We start from the raw sequence: 19,583 nt of genomic DNA on the forward strand, positions 1-19,583 counted from the left end.
TTTTTATTGAATTAAGCAGATTATCAAGTTATCAGATATCGAGTAAAACAATATTTAACGTGTCACAATATTTAAAATCAGGGTCGTGGCATTTGATCTAATTAACAAGATTACTGAGTTAAACCGTATCGAGCTATCTGGAGTAGACTGTACTGCATTATTAAAATGGTAATCGATATTTATAATTATACCTCAAAAGCTACAAATGTCTAGCTGGTACATTGAAAGGGAAAAAAAATCCCACACCTACCTGTGTAAATACAGTGAATGTATATTTTAACAGCAAAAGAAGCTGTAGCGCAATTTATGATTAAAACCTATAAGTGCATGTATATTTACATTTAAGAAGTGTTTAATTACCAAAATTCGTTAATAGATTGTGTGAGAATATTTTATATATTAATGTGGCCTGTTTAACTCGTTAAAAAATATTGTCACATCCAGGGCTGGCAACGACACAAACTCCTCAAGTATTGCTTTGGACACTGAGGCATTTTTTTTTTTTAAATTATGAAACAATAATACCAAAAAGTTAAGTGTAAACCTGAAGAGTTACATACACATCCAGCACTGTATTTATACACTACATTTAGTATAGACGAGCAGTGTAAAAGGGACAAACGTGTCCGATTGCAAGTAGAAAAGTTGAGGTATTTCCCACAGCTAGAACAGTGGGAGTTTAGTTGGGAAGCAATTAATAAATGCTCATCAGTTTTTAACTCCTGAAATGTATACTGGTGATGTTCCCCCCTGCCTGACTGTGGGTGTTACAATACAAACAAGTGTGTATCTTTAGAATTATACACACATCCAGTACCGCATTTATGTACTACCTTTAGGTTTAACATTTCATCTGTGGTTCTCAACTAAATGTCACATGTCAATACGTAGGATTAATGCTCATTTTCTTGATTTACACATACCGACATAGGTGTAGGTGAGTAGGAAGAAAGGTGGTGGGGGTTTATGACAGCCCTGGAGTAATGCTAGAGAAAAGCTGTGAAGGTAAAAATGATGCTCTATTTTTTACACTCACTTCACAAATCAAGGCCATATCACATAAGTTAAAAACAGAGGTGCTAGAGACTTATTTTAGTTTTAGTACCACACAAAAGATAACTTGTTTAGCACTTAATGTGATATGACCTTAATTCGTTGTTCTTACAGAAATATGAAATGAAAAATTGAGAGTGTAATTTTACCTTTACTACTTTTCTTTAGTATTACTCCAGGACTACCATAAATGCCCCTTGTTCCCACTCCCCTGCACCAATGTTAGGATGTGTAAATCAAGGAAATGAACACCAGTACCACATGTTGACATGTAGGAAGATGTTGTGAAATGTGACCTTTGAAACTTTTAAATAAAATTTTCTCTCTCAAAATTTTTAAAGGTAATATCTCACAAAAGTGAGTATACCCCTCACATTTTTGTAAATATTTTATTATATATCTTTTCATGGGACAACACTGAAGATATGACACTTTGATACAATGTAAAGTAGTCCGTGTACACTTGTAGAAGAGTGTAAATTTGCCGTCATCTCAAAGTAACTCAACGCACAGCCATTAATGTCTAAACAGCTGGCAACAAAAGTGAGTACACCCCTAAGTGAAAAATGTCCAAATTGTGCCCAATTTGCCATTTTCCCTCCCCAGTGTCATGTAACTCAGTGTTACAAGGTCTCAGGTGTGAATGGGGAGCAGGTGTGTTAAATTTGGTGTTATCGTTCTCACACTGGTCACTGGAAGTTCAACATGGCACCTCATGGCAAAGAACTCTCGGAGGATCTGAAAAAAATAATTGTTGCTCTACATAAAGATGGCCTAGGCTATAAGATTGCCAACACCCTGAAACCGAGCTGCAGCATTGTGGCCAAGACCATACATTGCTTTAACAGGACAGGTTCCACTCAGAAAAGGGCCTCGCCATGGTCAACCAAAGAAGTTGACTGCACATGCTCAGCGTCATATCCAGAGGCTGTCTTTTGCAAACAGACGTATGAGTGCTGCCAGCATTGCTGCAGAGGTTGAAGGGGTGGGGTTTCAGGCCGTCAGTGCTCAGACCATACACTGCACACTGCATCAAATTGGTCTGCATGGCTGTCATCCCAGAAGGAAGTCTCTTCTAAAGATGATGCACAAGAAAGCCCGCAAACAGTTTGCTGAAGACAAGCAGACTAAGGACATGGATTACTGGAACCATGTCCTGTGGTCTGATGAGACCAAGATAAACTTATTTGGTTCAGATGGTGTCAAGCGTGTGTGGCAGCAACCAGGAGAGGAGTACAAAGACAAATGTGTCTTGGCTACAGTCAAGCATGTTGGTGGGAGTGTCATGGTTTGGGGCTACATGAGTGCTGCCGGCACTGGGGAGCTACAGTTCATTGAGGGACCCATGAGTGCCAACATGTACTGTGACATACTGAAGCAGAGCATGATCCCCTCCCTTTGGAAACTGGGCCGAAAGGCAGTATTCCAACATGGTAACGACCCCAAACACACCTCCAAGACGACCACTGCCTTGCTAAAGAAACTGAGGGTAAAGGTGCTGGACTGGCCAAGCATTTCTCCAAACCTAAACCCTATTGAGCATGTGTGTGGCATCTTTAAACAGAAGGTGGAGGAGTGCAAGGTCTCTAACAACCACCAGCTCCGTGATGTCATCATGGAGGAGTGGAAGAGGATTCCAGTGGCAACGTGTGAAGCTCTAGTGAACTCCATGCCCAAGAATGTTAAGGCAGTGCTGTAAAATAATGGTGGCCACACAAAATTTTGACACTTTGGGCACAATTTGGACATTTTTCACTTAGGGGTGTACTCACTTTTGTTGCCAGCGGTTTAGACAGAGTTATTTTGAGGAGACAGCAAATTTACACTGTTTTACAAGCTGTACACTGATTTCTTTACATTGTATCAAAGTGTCATATCTTCAGTGTTGTCACATGAAAAGATATAATAAAATATTTACAAAAATGTGAGGGGTGTACTCACTTTGTGAGATACTGTAAATATAGTACTGGATGTGTATGCAATTCTTTAGGTCCACACTAAATTTAGTTGTAATTTTCTTTCGTAATATTAAAAAAAAAAAAAAAAAAAAACTACATGAAAATGCCTCCCTGTCCAAAGCACTGTCTGGGGTGTTTGCCTCATTTCCAGCTCTGGATGCAACAATACTGAAACAATATTGAACAATTAAATGGTGAAAAGTACTCTTTGTATTTTTTTTTTTTTTAATTAAGCTTTGTCTTGGATAGGTACATTACAGAAGTAATTAAACAATATGGCAAGCTTGTAATTTTGAGAAGCATTTTTTCTTCTATGCCATATGTATTATGGATAAATATTTTTGCATACATTTTATAAGCTAAAGTATGTGTTTTAAGGAAATTTTATTTATTTTAGTATTTTTATGGTCAACGAATAACAAACCTTGTTTAATTATAAAAATTCAACTAACACTGTAATATAGGACTTAAGGCTTCTATGTGTCTGGCTATGTAGCAGCTTATTGTAAAAAATGTTTTAAAGGTGATGAAGACAAAGAATGGGGGGGGGGTGGCTGATCCAGTAACATCAAATCGGTGATCAGTATTGGCCTTAATAAAGCATCCTTAATTGGAGCATCCTTAAACCACGACACAAACCCTTTTCTACTGAAATTGTGAAGCAGCAGCATTAACCACATGCTCCAATGAGGGTTTTTTTTTAAAGCTGATACTGGTTACAATACTGAATTCTTCCTTATCTGTTCTTTTCTCATTAAAAATGTGAACTGCTACTGTACCAAACACAAGCTTGCTCACTATTCACAGTCAGACAAAGAGGGCCAATTTTAATTAAGGGACAAAATGAAAAGGACTGAACTCATTATAGGAGCTTCGCTTAATTTCTTCCAAAGATATGACTATCTTTACCTACCGTCCAAGTTCAGCTGGACAACAGCCGTACCTGTCAATTCACAGAATGACTCATCATAGTCCCTTTTCTTTTCTCAGTTTGCTACTCCATTTCCTTTCATTTAAAGGCCAATATTCCTGTCTTCACTCTCAGTTTACAAAATGTCCTGGCAGCAAAATGACACAAGCTTTCTCATGTGCTATAATCCTTTGTGTACAGAAACACAACTAAATTAACATAAAAGGTTACAATAGCAGAATCTGGAGGAAAAAAAAGCTTTTAAATACAAGGTAATTTACCAATAACAGAGTCATTTGGGGTGAACATTGGCCGATTTAGATTGGAAACTAATAGCCTGGAGCATCATTGTCAACCACTGAGCCACCATGCCAATCTGCCTTTAGAAATGGAAGTGGGAACTGTTCCGACCTTTATGTAAAACTTTATTAAGCAAATGAAAATGCAAATATGCATTTGTTACATTTTACTTTTCTGACCACATAATACAGTATATGAAGTACAGTAAGTCTCCCACATACAAATGAGTTTTGTTTCGAAAGCGTGTTCGTAAGCCTACCTTGTTCATAAGTACATCAAAGTTAGCCAATGCACCCAATGACCACAAAGCAGCCGCCAACCCTCAACTCCTACATAAAACATGTACAGCTATTTGTATGCGAGAAAATGCTTTTAAAAGTTAATATTTGTATTTTGCTACAGATTTCTTGTGTATTTTTATCAATACGCAACAGGTTTTTTTTTCTTACTGTTTTCCATCAGCTAATATTGCTCTTTACACTCAGGTAGCCTACGTATGCAGACCTAACATGTCTTTTCAACTCCTATCGAGCACATATTTGTATTGTACAGTATTAAAAAAAAAAAGTGCTTTTAAAAAGTTAATATCTGTATTTATTGTTATAGATTTCTACTACATTTTAACAAAAAAAAAATGTAAACTTATTTTTTATTCCTATTATTTTCCATCAGGTGATCTCGGCACAGTAGACTCTCTTATCACTAGCAAACAAGTCTAGGCGATTGCCTTCAACTCCACTTTCAGCCACCAAACACAACGTAAGCAATCAAAAGGCATCATCGCTGAACACCTACTGCCCTATCACTTAATACTGATGCCTGGTACATGTTTGCGGTGAAGATTCAAGGAATATTTTGAAGCGAGGAAAAAGGAAAAAAAAAAAAATCTTTTAATCACAAAAAAGGTACTTCCAGCACTAACTCCAGTTTGACTGTATCAAAATATGAAAATAAAAACCCTTGCTAAGTCTGTGGTAGTATTGATGGGATGCTCATATCTGAAGATCATATATTGTAGTCAACGAGATCTGACTGAAGGACCCTATTGCGTCTGCACTCTACCACACTACTTGGTCTTGTATGGCAGTGGTCCCCAACCTTTTTGACAGCAAGGACCACTTTATTAGATGCAAATTTTTACACTGACTGGTGGTTGGGGGTTTGCAGTTTTGTACACAATTTACATTACATTTCTATTATTATTAAGTAGTTCGCATACGTTTGCAACCCAAGATTTTTCTTCTTTTTTTGCATATAACAAAGACATATGCTTTGCATTTGCAATTCCAACAGATTGCACATCACAAACATTAACACTGCTATCTTATTCTCGCGTCTGCCGTTTCTATAGGAGGGTGACAATGTGTTAAATTCCAATGGATGTTTTTCAAATGTTGACGAGCAATAAGCAAAAGATATCACAGAAAACAAAAACAGCAAAAAAAAAAAAAAAAAAAAAAAAAAAAAACAAACTACGAGGAAAGTTCGAAGAGAGAGATTTTTTTTTTTACAATGTTTCTGTTTGGGGATCTTTGTGCAAACGTGCACAACTGAGCTGTGACCACAGATCTAACTGCTCTGTGGATGATTCATTCAAGCGTTTCAAAGTCACTTCGTTGTAATGAAAGTATCTGCTGAATGTACTTCATAGTAACGCGATTTCTATAGACTCGTGTCATATGGGGAAACTGTCAGGACCATAAAAATACATTGTTGTAATACTCTCTCACCTCGGTCTCTCTCCTCTCTCCTGTGCCCCCATGTTCTTGTTGAACACTCTTAATTCTAGACATCCTGGGCTTAAAATAAAGTACGTTAACGCAATGTAAACAGAGATTCAGCCAAAAGCACAACCACTTGCAGAGGATGCACGCATTTGACTGAGACTGTAAACAATAACAGAACGGGTTTCGTGCTTCGCCTGGCGTCAGACTCGCAAACTAACTTACGTGCTGCCGCAAAAATTGAAGTTATGCTACAATTTTTAATTTTTCACTTATTTAAACAATTTTCAATCTACTGGACATACACATTTGTATCTTTGAACGTTCGTAATTTGAAGCTTCGTATGTAGGGAACTTAACGTAGCATTTAAATGAACTGTTAAACTTTAATTGGGCATTATTATTACAAAATTTAATAAGCGATTCTTAAATTTTTAAAAGATTCTGAATGCATACCGATTACTATATTAAACAATGAGAAATTAAATTTTAAAACTGGCATAAATGACAAGCTTTATATTAATTATGGAAAGTAACAACTTACTGGATCACTGGAATCAGAAGGCCCACTGGCTGTGTTTAGATGTTCAATGATTTCCTTCAGATCCTGAGACATTCTCTTGAGCTGTGCATCAATGTTTTCTGCCAATTTGTATCTGTTAAAATTAAATACAGAAATTAGCATTAAAACCTGCTGATTATAAAGGCACCTTCAAATAAGGTATAAACTAGGAGTAAGCAATAAAACAGTTATATCATGATAACATACAACACAGTAAAAACTAATAGAAATACAAACCATTCAACCAATATTTTAAATAACTGCAAGTAACTTATTCCATTATAAAAGTACACCAAAGCCTCATTATTAAGCAGAAAGTAGAAGTCACTGTGTAATGAGGTAGTGGTTACATGAAGGCTAAAATATAAACAACATTATTACTAGTGCAATGGAAATCGCAGCATACTCTAATTTTAATTTTTAACAGCTTTCTGGTAACTGCATATTTAATATTCTGTGATTCTCATTTAGAAAAGCAAGGTTTATTTTAAGTCTGTGTGTAAGGAGGGAAAAAAAAGTCCATTCAGGATTTATAGGAGATCTATACAGTAATCACATCATTTTAGATCAGCTGTTTCAGCCTTGGATGTGTTAGAGCAGGATGTGGTGACAAAGTTCTTTGATTGTGCGATACTGTGAGGAACAGGCAACTTTGAAGCCTACCTTATCAGTGTGTGCATTCACACGATAAAGTGTGCTCCACTTTAGGCATACGTGGTAGATCACATCATTTCAGTGCATTCCTGTGCTCAAATTGTTTTTACAAGCCAAAACACACCAAGGTTTGAGCAGCAATTACAAGGATTTCTTTCTCATTTTCCAATAATAGGACACTTATAGTAAGGGTAGGCTGGACATTTTTGTTGTGTAACACACTGCTGTTTGTACCAACTACATCAGTAAAAGGCCACAGAACACAGGTAGAAGTTGTCAAGACTATCGATCTAAGCTTTTCAGTGACTTGGAGCTTTTTATTGGTGAAACAATTCTTGGACTATGACAGTCACAACTATGGTGTGTGTCAGGTGTGGTAGTCCATTTTTTGTCCGTGTACATGAGAGACAGACAAATTGAGTTACACTTCAGCATTAGACAAACATCCTCTGGTCTGGGTTTGTTACAACTGAGCTCTTCCACTTTAACTAACTGCTGAGTAATGATGCACCCGGAGGCAGAAGGCAACTAGATGTATGTGCATTAACAGCATAATTTTAAAGTACCCAACTTAATAGCCTTCACTTTGTTTAAATTCTCCATGTCTGTTGCACACTCATTTATGTTATGGCAAGGCTTCAATCAAGTCAAGTCAAGTTGGGGAGCATGCACTGGTACAGTGCGTTGCCGTACCCCCTACACAACGAAACAACTCAGGATCCTGGTTGGCAACCCTCAGGCAGACACGCGGTCCAGTCCCACCCTCCGGAAATGCCTCTCTATCTGCTGCAGCCAGGTGTTACATGGGTGACCCTTTGGCCTGGTCCAGCCACTCTGGTCCCCAACAATGAGGATCTTACGAGCTGGATCACCGTCGGGGAAACGCGCCACATGGCCATAGTGCCGTAACTGACGCTCCCTCACAATGCAGGCAATGTGTCTCATTCGGGACTCCATGAGCAACCGCTCATTCAACACAAAGTCAAACCAGAGGTACCCAAGGATTTTCCGGAGAGAAACAGTACCAAAGGAGTCCAGCCTTCGTCTCAGGTCACTGGATAGGGTCCATGTCTCACAACCATAGCAAGACAGGAAGCACCAGGACACTAAAAACTTGAACCTTCGTCCTTCTGCATAGATATCGGGAGTGCTACACACCCCTTTTCAGTGACCTCATGACGCCCCATGCCTTTCCAATTCATCTACGGACTTCATAGAAAGAGTTACCAGAGACATGAATGTCACTGCCAAGGTAAGTAAACCTCTCGACAAGGTCGACACTCTCTCTCTCTCTCTCCGCAGACAGACACACTGCTGATGGCTGTGCCCAAAAGGTTATTAAAGACCTGGATCTTGGTTTTTAACCAGGACACTCGCAAGCCCAGATACTCAGACTATTCGCTCAGTCTCTCGAGAGCCCCGATCAGAGCCTCCATTGACTCCGCGAAGATCACAGCATTGTCAAGGTCTGTGAATCTTTCTTCACCAACAGATGCCCCACAGCTGCTGGACCCCACGACCTTGCCCAATACCCAGTCCATACAAGCACTGAACAGAGTAGGAGCAAGAACACACCACTGATGAACCCCAGGATCAACTGGGAAAAATACGGAGGTTCTGCCTCAACTCTGCACAGCACTCACAGTACCAGTGTACAGGACAGCCATGATATCCAGCAACCTCAAGGGGATCCCGTGAACCCTCAGGATGTCCCACAGGGCAGCTCGATCAACTGAGTTGAACGCTTTATGAAAATCGACAAGGGCTGCAAAGAAACTCTGCAGATATTCGCGTCTGCGCTCTATGAGAACCCTCAGTGCCGGGATGCGGTCACTGGTAGACTTCTTAGGCATAAAACCAGACTGTTCCGGTCGCTGGTAGGTGAGCAAGTGATCACAGATCCTATTGACGACAACCCTAGCAAGGACCTTACCCAGCACAGAGAGCAGTGTTATCCCCCTGTAGTTATTGCAATCCAGGCGATTACCCTTCCCTTTCCAGATTGGGATGACAAGTCCCGTTTTCCAGTTAGTTGGAATGATGCCAGTCTCCCAAATGGAAGCAAAGATTGCTTGCAATGCCAGGACGACAGCCTTACCACCAGCCTGGAGAAGTTCACCCCGGATACCACAGATCCCTGCAGCCTTTCCTCCCCTCAGCTGGTTCACCACCTGTGCAATCTCAGTGACCAGTTTCGGATGTGCATAATGCTTCACTTCCTCTGTAAGCAGGACATGGGTTGCTAGACCACAGATGGTGTGTCACTTGCTCACAGATTCCTCTAACAAACACCTCCTTATCTGCCCTAAGAGCCCTCAAAGCTGTCCTTCTCAGTTCCCAGTACAGACCAGAGTTGCCACTGAGCCGTGCGCTGCGACTCCTCTCGATGATATCCAGGGTGCCCTGCGAAATGAAACACCTCCTTCTGGGAAGGTAACGCCAGTAACACCAAGACAACCCTCAACAACCTTCAGGGTCTTGTCACATCACATTAGGATCGACAGTCGTACCCAAATCTGAAAGTTCCTCACACAAACTGCGTGCAAACTCATTAGAAACAGCCTGGTCTTGGAGTCTGGCCAAGTCCAGGCTCATTTTCCTAGCAGGTGGTAACCTACTGGACCTAAGCTGGTCCCTAAGAGTAGCAACAACAAGTCTGTGGTCAGAATTCACAAACTGGGCACTTTTGTAGACCCTGCAGTTTTGTAAGCAGCCCCTGACCTTTTGCAAAGTCAAGGAACCACTTTCACCATGGTCACCGAGACAATCCTCAGAGCCAGCCATGTCAGTGCCAGTGGCTGCACTGAAGTCACCCATGACCAGAGGAGTGTCACCTCATGGGCATCCCTCCACCACCGAGCGAAGCCGCAAATAAAATGTCTCCCTCTCTGAGACATCACTCACTGCAGTCAGAGCATACACTGAGACAACAGACAAGGCACCCAGGGAGTGCCGTAATCCAAGTCTCATAATACGCTCGTTGAAAGGAGTGACATCAGACACCATCGGAAGAAGCCAATCCGCTACAGCAACAGCTACTCCCCGAGTGACAGCCATCAGAGCGATCAGACCAATAAAAGGTGTATCCACCTACAGAGATCTGGCCAGTCCCTGGTCTGCGCACCATAGAGAGTGCCGCCACTGGAATACAGAGTTTACGCAGCTCCTCCGACAGCAGAGAAAGATGATCATCTTGCCGGAGAGACAAGACGTTCCATGCGCCTACCCGTATGGGCCGCCTCAAATTGGGACCCAAGTGCTTCTGTGCAGCGGGCAACGCCTCAGCACCACACCAGTTCCGATCCCCAACAGACCTGACCCCACTGGCTCTCCAACGGGTTCGACTCTGCCGGGATGGGTCTCCCGTGGGCTTTCCCCCATCCCCTTTATGATGCAAGCAGCACAGCTATTCCCGCGGAGAGCAAAAAGGAGTCCTTTCTGTCATCTCGGAGCTGTGTGAAGTTTTTTTTTTTTTTTTTTTTTTTTTTAAACTGGCTGGAGTGCCAATCCTGCCACCAACCTGCATGATTTCCCTGCAAGGACCGCTTGCAGGGCCGGATGCAGTTTAACATCATACCCGTCCTCACTATTTCTGCGACTTCCAATATACGCAGGAAGCCCAAATTTCCCATGCTCATCCTTTACACTGTACTTACAAACGTTAAGTATGTGTCATATTTATGCTTCCATATTGAAGCCTGGGTGAGTGGTAGCAATCTCCCTCTTTAAACCTAATACATTTAAATTTAATAATTTGGTAATTCATAATTTTATGTGGGTGACCTACTTCTAAGTAAACTCAAAAATATTATATACCAGCAACCCTGTGATTCTCGAAAGAATAGCAAATCCAAGAATGGCAATCACTTTCTGTTCCCTCCGATATTTGGAGGGATGAAATATCATGGAGGGTGGGTGCGTCCTGGGAAATGTCATTTAATTAAATAAACATATTTGTACTAAAGTGGTTTCTTTTTGGAGCTGTGACTCATCTGGTTCTGGTGTTTCAGAAGCGCGCTGTAGGCGCCTTCATTTATTGTGTTTATCCATGCAGTCTCTTTTTTGTTTTTCTATGGCTGTGTCGTCAGGGAGAAGTCGTTTGCTGACGACGGCGGATTCGCGTGCTGAAGTGACCATGGCGGCAGATCCGGGCATGGAGGGCTACATTACTAAACGAAGGTGGTATATGCGGTGGTGTGGGCGGTCGCGTTTGGGCGGCTGTACAACCTGGCGTGCACGCTTTAGCTCAGGTTTAGTTCACAGGTCGTAGCCATGGTAAAGTTTTCATTTAATTAAATAAACATATTTGTACTAAAGCGGTTTCTTTGTGTGGGCGCCTTCGTTCATTGTTTTTATCCATATGGGCTCATGTTTGTATTACTAATCGTTGAGCTCCTTCCATTTGGAGCCGTGACTCCTTTGCCTCTGCTGTGTCAGAAGGGCGTTGTGGGCGCATTCGTTCATTGTGTTTATCCATACGGGCTCGTTTTGTATTTCCGTTAATTGAGCTCTTTCACTGTGGAGCCGTGACGTCTTTGCTTCTGGTGTCTCTGAAGCGCGTTGTAGGAGCCTCCATGTATTGTTTTTATCCATGCGGTCTCGTCTTTGTTGTTAGGAAGCATAATCCAACTTACATTTAATACTGAATTACCATTATGTGATTCAAATATGCCACACTGACTGCTGGCAAAGTGGATTAGAGCAAGTGTAGTTTACAGGTTGTGGTGTTTGGGCGCCATGTACTGACTCTGGGAAGTACGGGCTCGGTTTTGTATTACAAATCGTTGAGCTCTTTCCATTTGGAGCCGTGACTCCTTTGCCTCTGCTGACATGACTGCTGGCACAGTGGATTAGAGCAAGTTTAGTTTACAGGTTGTGTTGTTGGGCGGCACGGTGGCGCAGTGGGTAGCGCTGCTGCCTCGCAGTTGGGAGATCTGGGGACCCGGGTTCACTTCCCGGGTCCACCCTGCGTGGAGTTTGCATGTTCTCCCCGTGTCTGCGTGGGTTTCCTCCGGGCACTCCGGTTTCCTCCCACAGTCCAAAGACATGCAGGTTAGGTGGATTGGAGATTCTAAATTGGCCCTAGTGTGTGCTTGGTGTGTGGGTGTGTTTGTGTGTGTCCTGCGGTGGGTTGGCACCCTGCCCAGGATTGGTTTCCTGCCTTGTGCCCTGTGTTGGCTGGGATTGGCTCCAGCAGACCCCCGTGACCCTGTGTTCGGATTCAGCGGGTTGGAAAATGGATGGATGGATGGATGGTTGTGTTGTTTGGGCGCCACCTACTGACTCTGGGAAGCCGCTGGGTTTGACTCTGGGGCGCAGTGCGCATGCGCTTCAGTGCGTCCGCCGTCCTTGCATAAATTAAACTGTTGTTTAGTAATATAGATAATTAGATAAGAAGCAGTGGTGTGAAACCTCATGATAACCCACAAGTATTACAGACCTAAAGTAATATTAATATAAGTGGTATTAATGAAAAAGCTAAGCTAATTTATAAAGCACTAAATTTTGAATGTTTCATGCATGAATGCACGGATTGTACAATCCAGCTGTTAAGAATAGGGCTGCACGATATATCGGGAACTGTATTGTTATTGGCTGATGTTCATTAAAAATGACAACATTGATATTGGGCAGATATATACATTTTAATCAATACAGCTGACCAATATAATTCAGGCTTGTCAACTTTGAAACTTCGCTAAATAATTAAATGTTGCTTTCATTGTTCAGTGAAGCAGATATTAAGCTCCAGAAAAACATGCACGTAAGCACAACCGCTTGCGCTCACAAAAAAAACAAAAAAACACGGGGTTTCCTAGTTTTGCTGACAAGAGCAACCTTATGGTCATATTTTTCTGTAAAAAAGGAAGACAACAGAGTTGCTACCTGCTCTTTCTGCAAAAATGAGATAATGCAAGGAGGCTGTAGAATTACATTTTTCAATACCACAAATTTAATTACCCATCTGAACAACCACAATAATGAATTATACATGGAATTTTTAGCAACTAATGCTACCTAAACGAAAGTTAAATCAGACGCTACCGGGCTCACTAACGGTAGCCTCATACAGCAAGACATTTCCTCAAGGCTGAACCACAGCTAAAGGCATAACTACTAAAATAATGGAAATGATTGAACTCGATGACCAACCTTTTTCTCTAGCTGAGGACAAGGGATTTCGTCGGCTACTACATCATTTAGAACATCGGTACATTCTTCCAAGCCGGCGATACTTTGCAAATGTCTCATTGCCTGCATTATACTGTATGATGTGTTTGCTACACATATCCATAAGCTTTTAAGAAACAACGTCACCAGCATTAGCTTCACTACAGATATATGGAGCTCAGAGGTAAGCCAATGACTATGTTGAGTTTAATGACACACTGGATTGACGAAAATTTGAAGGCAAAAAGAATAGTCTTGCATAATAATGATTTCTACGGTTCTCATTCTGCAACTTTCATTGCACAAGCTTTCGATTCCATGTTAACAAAGTGGAACATTTCAAAAAGTAATGTGCACGTTGTGCTTTGCGACAACGCTCACAATATGGCAAAAGCTATGGAAGAAAGTGGCATTAAAAGTTTAAGCTGCATGGTTCACACTATGCAGCTTGCTGTAAATGAAGGCTAATTGAGCCAGAGAAGCATCTCCGACTGTTTTGCCATTGGGAGGTGAATAGTTAACTCATTTGAAGCACTCACAGATTGATATTTTGCGGCTGAGAGAGATATAAACAGACCTTGGTACCCCAACAGGAATGCTTCAGCAGGACCTGCCGACTCGTCAGAACAGCATTTATTATATGCTGAAAAGTCTGGTTGATCAGAAGCACACACTTGCTGCATATGGTACTGAATACGAGCTTCCTGCCTCTCTCACAGTTGGGACTTGTGGAAAACGTGATTACTCTACTCGAGCCATTCGAGCAACGTACTAAAGATAAGTGCGCATTCATCTACGATTGCAGACATGATTCTGTCTGTTGAAGCGCTTAAAAGTCTGCTTAGCAAGTGTGGCAAGACAGATTCCAGTGTTCAGACGGCGAAAATCATACTTTTAGAGGTTGTCACAACGCTTCAGTGATGCATTCTCCAAGCCACTATCCTGTCTATCTACTGTCCTTGATCCTGGGTACAAAGATTGATTCTGTGACCGAGAAACCCAAAAAAAAATGCAAACAGCACTTGAGAAAAAACTGGTCGAGATGTCAGCTGGTGAAGGAGATGCAGAGAGCATTTTTAACCATAATCATACTAATTAGAAAGACCAGATGTCCCGAATTAATAATAATAATAAATAAATAAATAAAAAAAACAAGCCTTAAACTACAGCTTCCTAATATCCATTCAGTATTGTCGTGCATTTGCCAAACACTCGTGTGTGGGGCAAACTGCTTCTCAAACATTAGCCGAGAAGAAAAAACACGTTAATGGTATCGTCTCACCTTTTTCGTCAGGTTTTTACAATTTATGTTTGCCAGATTACCTATAAAACTTATTGCAGTGTCACAGTTTGTGGGTTTTTCCATTGTAGACAGTCGAGTCACTGTGGGAAAATATTGGAGGAATTTTGCATTGGTAGAATGCAGCTTCAGGTTTTGTACCTTGTGAAGGATGTCACCTGTGTCTAAACTGTAAAAGATTTTAAGACAAGATCTACTCTGGTTTTAATCTAAGCATTACTTTAAAACAAAATCACCCTAAAATATACAGCAGTCTCTCAATATTTCAAGGCACACCTGTGTTACAAAGTGTTTCATTGTGGAACAGCTTGTGCTGCACCTCTTAACAGTCCATCTGCATCACAATTTATAGAATGCCCTTTACATGACCCAAATCATTATATGTCAAGCTTTCAAGGTCACAAGTTTTTATTAATTGCGGTGGTTGGTATAGGTGGTTGTCTTGTTTTTCTTTACCACATACCTGGTCAAACTATTAATTATTATCTTTTATTATAATATAGGTAAATGTTTGTAAATTTGTAGTTTTTTTTTTCAGCAGAATAACTATCTAAGTGAGCCCCCTATCTCCAGAAATAACTGTGCCCTCCAGCATTAGAAAAGCAATGCACCGTGTTTCCTAACCTTGGCCAAGGCAGCGCTCAAGTACCTATTGGCACCTTGTACCAGTGTAGACATTGAACTCCTTTTTTCAGCTTTGTCAAATATAGTTAATGAAAAGAGCAGCAGTCTTGCTGGGGAAAAGGCAGAAATGCTTCTTTTTGTTAAGAAAAAAACTGTCATTTGTGCTTTTAAAGAAGCCAACTTAAGACCAGGGTTACTGGCCTCATTGTACCTTCTATTTTAGTTTTACTTAAAGTAATATACTGTACGTCTGATTATGACACAAAGAATATGCATTCATTTTTTTGTTAATATACCAAATGCCATGTTCTATAATGACATGGAGTATATTGATATGCTTAAGTTACCCAGAATGTGTACATTAAGCAGATTTTTATACATGCCCTGGAGTATTTTTGCTATACTGTAGAGATGGGCCATATCTTGCTCTTTTCCCCCTCACAGAAAGTACTGGCTGCTTATATCTATAGCAAATAAGTGTATAAAAGTCAGCAAGTTAATAAAAAAAAAGTTAATCTCTTTTACCCCCTCCTTTAACCGTCACCTTATCGTGGTGGAGGGGTTTGCGTGTCCCAATGATCCTAGGAGCTCTGTTGTCCGGGGCTTTATGCCCCTGGTAGGGCCACCCAAGGCAAACTGGTCCTAGGTGAGGGATGAGACAAAGAGCGGTTAAACAAACCTCCTATGAAGAAAAACAATTTTGGACGCCGTTTTCCCTTGCCCGGACGCGGGTCACCGGGGCCCCACTCTGGAGCCAGGCCTGGAGGTGGGGCTCGGTGGCGAGCGCCTGGTGGCCGGGCCTGCACCCATGGGGCTCGGCCTGGCACAGCCCGAAGAGGCAACGTGGGTCCCCCTTCCCATGGGCTCACCACCTATGGGAGGGGCCAAGGAGGTCGGGTGCAGTGTGAGTTGGGTGGTGGCCGAAGGCGGGGACCTTGGCGGTCCGATCCTCGGCTACAGAAACTGGCTCTTGGGACGTGGAATGTCACCTCTCTGAAGGGGAAGGAGCCTGAGCTAGTGCGCGAAGTTGAGAGGTTCCGGCTAGATATAGTTGGACTCACCTCGACGCACAGCTTGGACTCTGGAACCAATCTCCTTGAGAGGGGCTGGACTCTCTACCACTCTGGAGTTGCCCCCGGTGAGAGGCGCCGAGCAGGTGTGGGTATACTTATTGCCCCCCAACTTGGAGCCTGTACATTGGGGTTTACCCCGGTGGACGAGAGGGTAGCCTCCCTTCGCCTTCGGGTGGGGGGACGGGTCCTAACTGTTGTTTGTGCGTATGCACCGAACAGCAGTTCGGAGTACCCACCCTTTTTGGAGTCCCTGGAGGGGGTGCTAGAGGGCATACCTTCTGGGGACTCCCTCGTTCTGCTGGGAGACTTCAATGCTCACGTGGGCAATGACAGTGAGACCTGGAAGGGCGTGATTGGGAGGAATGGCCCCCCTGATCTGAACCCGAGCGGTGTTTTGTTATTGGACTTCTGTGCTCGTCACGGATTGTCCATAACGAACACCATGTTCAAGCATAGGGGTGTTCATATGTGCACTTGGCACCAGGACACCCTAGGCCTCAGTTCGATGATCGACTTTGTGGTCGTGTCGTCGGACTTGCGGCCACATGTCTTGGACACTCGGGTGAAGAGAGGGGCGGAGCTGTCAACTGATCACCACCTGGTGGTGAGTTGGCTTCGATGGTGGGGGAGGATGCCGGTCAGGCGTGGTAGGCCCAAACGTGTTGTGAGGGTCTGCTGGGAACGTCTGGCAGAGCCCCCTGTCAGAAGTAGCTTCAACTCCCACCTCCGGCAGAACTTCGACCACATCCCGAGGGAGGTGGGGGACATTGAGTCCGAATGGGCCATGTTCCGTGCCTCTATTGTTGAGGCAGCTGACCGGAGCTGTGGCCGTAAGGTGGTCGGTGCCTGTCGTGGCGGCAATCCCCGAACCCGCTGGTGGACACCGGCGGTGAAGGATGCCGTCAAGCTGAAGAAGGAGTCCTACAGGACCCTTTTGTCCTGTGGGACCCCGGAGGCAGCTGATAGGTACCGGCAGGCCAAGCGGAATGCGGCTTTGGTGGTTGCTGAAGCAAAAACTCGGGCGTGGGAGGAGTTTGGGGAGGCCATGGAGAATGACTTTCGGACGGTTTCGAGGAGATTCTGGTCCACCATCCGGCGTCTCAGGAAGGGGAAGCAGTGCAGTGTCAACACTGTATATGGTGGGGATGGTGCGCTGCTGACCTCGACTCGGGATGTTGTGGGTCGGTGGGGGGAATACTTCGAAGACCTCCTCAATCCCATTAACATGCCTTCCAATGAGGAAGCAGAGCCTGGGGACTCAGAGGTGGGCTCCCCCATCTCTGGGACTGAGGTCACCGAGGTGGTCAAAAAACTCCTTGGTGGTAGGGCCCCGGGGGTGGATGAGATACGCTCGGAGTTCCTCAAGGCTCTGGATGTTGTAGGACTGTCTTGGCTGACACGCCTCTGCAACATCGCATGGACATCAGGGACAGTGCCTCTGGATTGGCAGACCGGGGTGGTGGTCCCCCTCTTTAAGAAGGGGGATCGGAGGGTGTGTTCCAACTACAGAGGGATCACACTCCTCAGCCTCCCTGGAAAAGTCTATTCAGGGGTCCTGGAGAGGAGGGTCCGTCGGATAGTCGAGCCTCGGATTCAGGAGGAACAGTGTGGTTTTCGTCCTGGTCGCGGAACAGTGGACCAGCTCTATACCCTTAGCAGGGTCCTGGAGGGTGCATGGGAGTTTGCCCAACCAGTCTACATGTGTTTTGTGGACTTAGAAAAGGCATTCGACCGTGTCCCTCGGGGAATCCTGTGGGGGGTACTCCGAGAGTATGGGGTACCGGCCCCCCTGATAAGGGCTGTTCAGTCCCTGTACGATCGGTGCCAGAGCTTGGTCCGCATTGCCGGCAGTAAGTCGAACCCGTTTCCAGTGAGAGTTGGACTCCGCCAGGGCTGCCCTTTGTCACCGATTCTGTTCATATCTTTTATGGACAGAATTTCTAGGCGCAGCCAGGGTGTTGAGAGGGTCCAGTTTGGTGGGCTCAGGATTGGGTCACTGCTTTTTGCAGATGATGTTGTCCTGTTTGCTTCATCAGGCCGTGATCTTCAGCTCTCTCTGGATCGGTTCGCAGCTGAGTGTGAAGCGGCTGGGATGAGAATCAGCACCTCCAAATCCGAGACCATGGTCCTCAGCCGGAAAAGGGTGGAGTGCCCTCTCAGGGTTGGTAGCGAGATCCTGCCCCAAGTGGAGGAGTTCAAGTATCTCGGGGTCTTGTTCACGAGTGAGGGAAGAATGGAGCGTGAGATCGACAGGCGGATCGGTGCGGCATCCGCAGTAATGCGGGCATTGCATTGGTCTGTCGTGGTGAAAAAGGAGCTGAGCCGCAAGGCGAAGCTCTCAATTTACCAGTCGATCTATGTTCCTACCCTCACCTATGGTCATGAGCTATGGGTAGTGACCGAAAGAACGAGATCGCGAATACAAGCGGCTGAAATGAGTTTCCTCCGCAGGGTATCTGGGCTTTCCCTTAAAGATAGGGTGAGAAGCTCAGTCATCCGGGAGGGGCTCAGAGTAGAGCCGCTGCTCCTCCGCATCGAGAGGAGTCAGATGAGGTGGCTCGGGCATCTGATCAGGATGCCTCCTGGACGCCTCCCTGGTGAGGTGTTCCGGGCACGTCCAACCGGGAGGAGGCCCCGGGGAAGACCCAGGACACGCTGGAGGGACTGTGTCTCTCGACTGGCCTGGGAACGCCTTGGGATTCTCCCGGAAGAGCTAGAAGAAGTGGCCGGGGAGAGGGAAGTCTGGGCATCTCTGCTCAAGCTGCTGCCCCCGCGACCTGACCTCGGATAAGCGGGAGACAATGGATGGATGGATCTCTTTTACATGCTACTGTTGTTTCTTTGATAATGCATAATACATTTTCAGCATAACTAAAACATTCAAACTTGAAGTGTTAAAAAAAAAAAAAAAAAAAAAAAAAAAAAAAAAATCGGTATTGGCAAAGATGGACAAAAACATATCGGTTATTGGTATCGCCCAGAATTTCCATATCGGTGCATCAATACTTAACAGTGCAGTGTTTTCCCATGACTATTCAGTAGTGGGCAAATCACAAGACCTATTCGTTTAAAAAGCAGACCTCAAAAGTTACCCGAAGGAAAGCAAAGCTTGTGTTTAAAAAACAATTACACTTCTAGCACAGAATTTATAACTAAACTACATTATACAGCATAGTGGTAATAACAGTATATCTACAGTATACATATAAAAGGCAAAGCCCTCACTAACTCCTCACTAAATTTTCCCACTTTCC

At 43.7% G+C, this 19,583-nt stretch overlaps 2 protein-coding genes across 3 annotated transcripts in view; one reads left to right on the forward strand and one right to left on the reverse strand.

Annotated features, from left to right (window-relative positions):
- Positions 1 to 19,583, forward strand: part of sybl1 (synaptobrevin-like 1) — a 307,369-nt gene that overhangs the window by 106,048 nt on the left and 181,738 nt on the right. The gene's annotated exons all lie outside the window — the stretch shown is intronic.
- nup62l (nucleoporin 62 like) overlaps positions 1 to 19,583 on the reverse strand; it is a 50,439-nt gene that overhangs the window by 3,496 nt on the left and 27,360 nt on the right. Inside the window, exon 11 of the mRNA XM_028815983.2 lies at positions 6,490 to 6,601. Within this exon, the coding sequence (XP_028671816.1) occupies positions 6,490 to 6,601 (112 nt within the window). The remainder of the gene's footprint in view (positions 1 to 6,489; positions 6,602 to 19,583) is intronic.

This window comes from Erpetoichthys calabaricus, chromosome 12 (genome assembly GCF_900747795.2).
Source record: "Erpetoichthys calabaricus chromosome 12, fErpCal1.3, whole genome shotgun sequence".
NCBI lineage: Eukaryota > Metazoa > Chordata > Cladistia > Polypteriformes > Polypteridae > Erpetoichthys > Erpetoichthys calabaricus.